We start from the raw sequence: 3,336 nt of genomic DNA on the forward strand, positions 1-3,336 counted from the left end.
GGGGGTCCCCTGTCCAAGCCTGACACCTCTGGCGGAGGCGTCAGGCCTGGGCAAGGGGCCGATCCTGCGATTGGAGGGTGATGGGGGTCAACGCCTGAGGGCTCCCAGTATGTGAGAGGGGGCAGCCTGGGCTGAGGGACACTCCCCCCACACACACACCAAGTGCACGAATTTCGTGCACCGGGCCTCTAGTATAATTATATTTACCAATATTCCCTTATTATAATTACTTAATATTTATAATTATTATAATTTATATATTATTTATAAAAATATCTTAATATAAATAATAATTACTGTTATTAATAATAATTATTATTAATTCACTGTTAGGGACTGAATATTTGTGTCACACCCACATTTATATATTGAAACCCTAACCACGAATGTGAATGTATTTGAGATAAGGCCTGTGCGGAGGTGATAAAGGTTAAATGAGATCATATTGGCAGGGCCCCAATCACATAGGCCCAATACACTTATAAGAAGAGGAAGAGACATCAGAGCACTCTCTCAGCCACTTGAGGACACAGTGCAAGGCAGCTTTCTACAAGCCAGGAAAAGAGCCCTCACCAGGAATAGACTAAGCCAGTACCTTGATCTTAGGCATCCCAGCCTCCACAACTGTGAGAAAGAAAATTTCTGTTGTTTAAGCCACACAGTTTGTTGTGTTTTATCAAGACAGTCTGGGAAGGTGAAAACATTCATTAGCAGGAAGATCTTAACTTTACAAAGTAGGGCCTTACATCCATATAAATAGTACTAAAAATTAGGGGAAGAATATACTAAAAGTGATTGGGGCTGCTACTGTTGATTTCCACTAGCCCATGGGAGAAAACATGAACCCAGCTAGTCATGGGATGAGAAGAAACTGGACACTTAGCCTTTAACATAAAGTCTTAGCAGCTGCATCACAAGTGGGTGCTTTGAGGTGATGGATGGGATGGAAGACTGTTGAGATCACACCATCAGCCCGCTGTGTGGTCATCACTTTGGCCTGAGCCCAGATCTGCTGATCAATTTGACCAAAGCCATTCGGACTTCGCGGTTCCTCAGACTGTAGATGAGAGGGTTAAGCATGGGGGTGATAACACTGTAGAAGAGGGAGGCCACATTGTCCTGTTGTGGGCTATGGTAGGCCCCTGGTACCATGTACATGAACACTGCTGCACCATAAAATAGCCCCACGACTGTGATATGAGAGGAGCAGGTGGTGAAAGCCTTGCGTCGGGCCTCCTCTGAGCGCATGCGTAGAACGGCTCTCAACACGTGGCCATAGGAGATGGCGATAAGGAAAAGGGGAAGCACAAGGATCAGCACCCCTGAGATGGACAGCGACAACTCATAGGCAGAGGTGTCTGCACAGGATAGCTGTAGCAGGGCTGGCACCTCACAGAAGAAGTGGTCCACGGTGTGGGAGGCACAGTAGGTAAAGTGCAGAGTGATGGAGGTCTGGATGGAGGCGTTGAGCACACCTGCCATCCAGGAGCAGCCCACCATGAGCAGGCACACCTGGCGCTTCATAAGCACAGGATACCGCAGGGGGTGGCACACAGCAACATAGCGATCATAGGACATGAGAGCCAACAGGATGCCCTCAGCCACACCCAGAAGTGTAAGGAAGAATATTTGAGCTGCACAACCCCCAAAGGTGATGGAACTTCCTACCTGGAGGAAGTCTGATGCCATCTTAGGGATAGTGACCAGGGGGAAACTAACATCCAAGAGGGAAAGTTGACTGAGCAGAAAGTACATGGGTGTGTGGAGCCGGGGGTCCATGCAGATCAGGAAGAGCAGAACAGTGTTGCCCAGAAGGCCCAGGGTAAACATGGCAGCCACCAGGGAGAAGAGTAGTGGACATGACCCTGAGTGACTGCAGAGGCCCACCAGAAGGAAGTCAGAGGTCACTGACTGATTCACACCCCCCATTTTTACATAAAAGATCCTTGCTGCAGGAAGAGCAGGAGACCAATGGAAAGAAGGCTGAGTGGGATGGCAAATAAGTTTCATCCCACCTGCCAATGGCCATCAATTGGTAGTGGATGCTTAGTGTGTCTTCTTGAGAAGAGTTTTGAGGTTGCAGCTAGAATCAGTAGGGAGGAAAGGCACAATCAATTAATGATATTTGTCATAGCCATGGAATGAGAGAGCAGTAACTCACATCTCTGAATAAGATACTTGGCCACACGCCAATCAAGAGCTTCCCATTAGCTCTTGTAGTCCAGATTTTGAGGTCCAAGTCAAGGACAGTAACATGGCCCCATTTCAACATTCCTCATCTCAGTGGTCCTGGAGCCAAAGCAGAGGTGAGATTCCGAAAAGGCTGGGAGGTGAGATAGGAGATGAGGAGCTAAAGCAACAATCCAAACCAGAAAACAGGGAGATGGCCTGGGCACAAATACCTGGATGAGAATCTAGAGCAAAGAGAAATGTATTGTGAGCCAGTACTGGGGTCAAATTGAAGGCACAAATATAGGGAGTTTGAGCCACAGAGACACTTGGGTGACAGCATGTTGGGGGTCCAGTGGCTTAAGGTCAGGTGGGTGGGACAGTTGTCAATGAGCTCACATATTATTGGTGACTTCGTTGCATTGGATGTGAGAGTAGCAACATGTGGGCAGCCTGACTCAATTTCAAGGGCTAGAGTAAGGCACTAGGCCTGGGAGATTGTGAGTCTCTAATAAATATTGCCAACTGGATAAGAAAGATGGTCATGGACAAGGAGCCTCGTACCTAAATCAGGATTACTTAATTCTCTTGGCAACCTCCAAGCACCCAGATAAACCCAGATTGCCCTGGAACGCTATACACTACACACAATTTCAACAGTGAACACTGCAGGACCAGGGAAATGTTTATTCCCAAGTGCAGGTAGGTAAAGAGGCAGCAAGACAGGTCATTTAAAGGCAAGTAGATTCTGTTGAAGCTCTTTGTCTTAAGGCTGCCATCCTCACTCAGATGATCTTCAAGGCAGTGCTTAATTATACACCAACCTGATTTTTCTGTTACATTCAAGCCCCAGTCTGCCATTCACACATGCATTCAACAAAATTTGTCACATTTTGAGCTGGGCATAAGACATTCAAAGATGAATCACTCAGGCATGGTCCCCACTTTCCTGGACCCTACAATCTCCATCAGGGTACCAATGACAAACAAGGAGATAGATGGACAAGACCTAGTGATAGAGGGAAGCACAGTAAGGGAAGTGGGTAGAATGTTCTATAGGAAATGGCTGGGGACACCAAAGGCCATAGTCAGGGAAGCCTCTTAGGAGAGATGACAGATGCCCTCAGTGTCAGAAGTGCTTCAGCGAGAGGGATGGGGAGGTGGCAG

General features: G+C 47.4%; 1 protein-coding gene across 1 annotated transcript; it reads right to left on the reverse strand.

Annotated features, from left to right (window-relative positions):
* Positions 1–987: 987 nt before the first annotated feature.
* LOC102757830 (olfactory receptor 2Z1-like) lies at positions 988–2,075 on the reverse strand. The gene has a single exon (XM_006768700.2). The coding sequence runs from the start codon at positions 2,008–2,010 to the stop codon at positions 988–990; it is 1,023 nt and encodes a 340-aa protein (XP_006768763.2). The 5' UTR covers positions 2,011–2,075.
* Between the last annotated feature and the right edge of the window lie 1,261 nt (positions 2,076–3,336).

Source organism: Myotis davidii, unplaced genomic scaffold (genome assembly GCF_000327345.1).
Source record: "Myotis davidii unplaced genomic scaffold, ASM32734v1 scaffold1863, whole genome shotgun sequence".
In the NCBI taxonomy this organism is placed as follows: Eukaryota; Metazoa; Chordata; class Mammalia; order Chiroptera; family Vespertilionidae; genus Myotis; species Myotis davidii.

What these genes read in the sequence shown, in the direction of transcription:
- LOC102757830 (XM_006768700.2), bottom strand. Translation starts at nt 2,010, where the DNA reads ATGAAACTTATTTGCCATCCCACTCAGCCTTCTTTCCATTGGTCTCCT.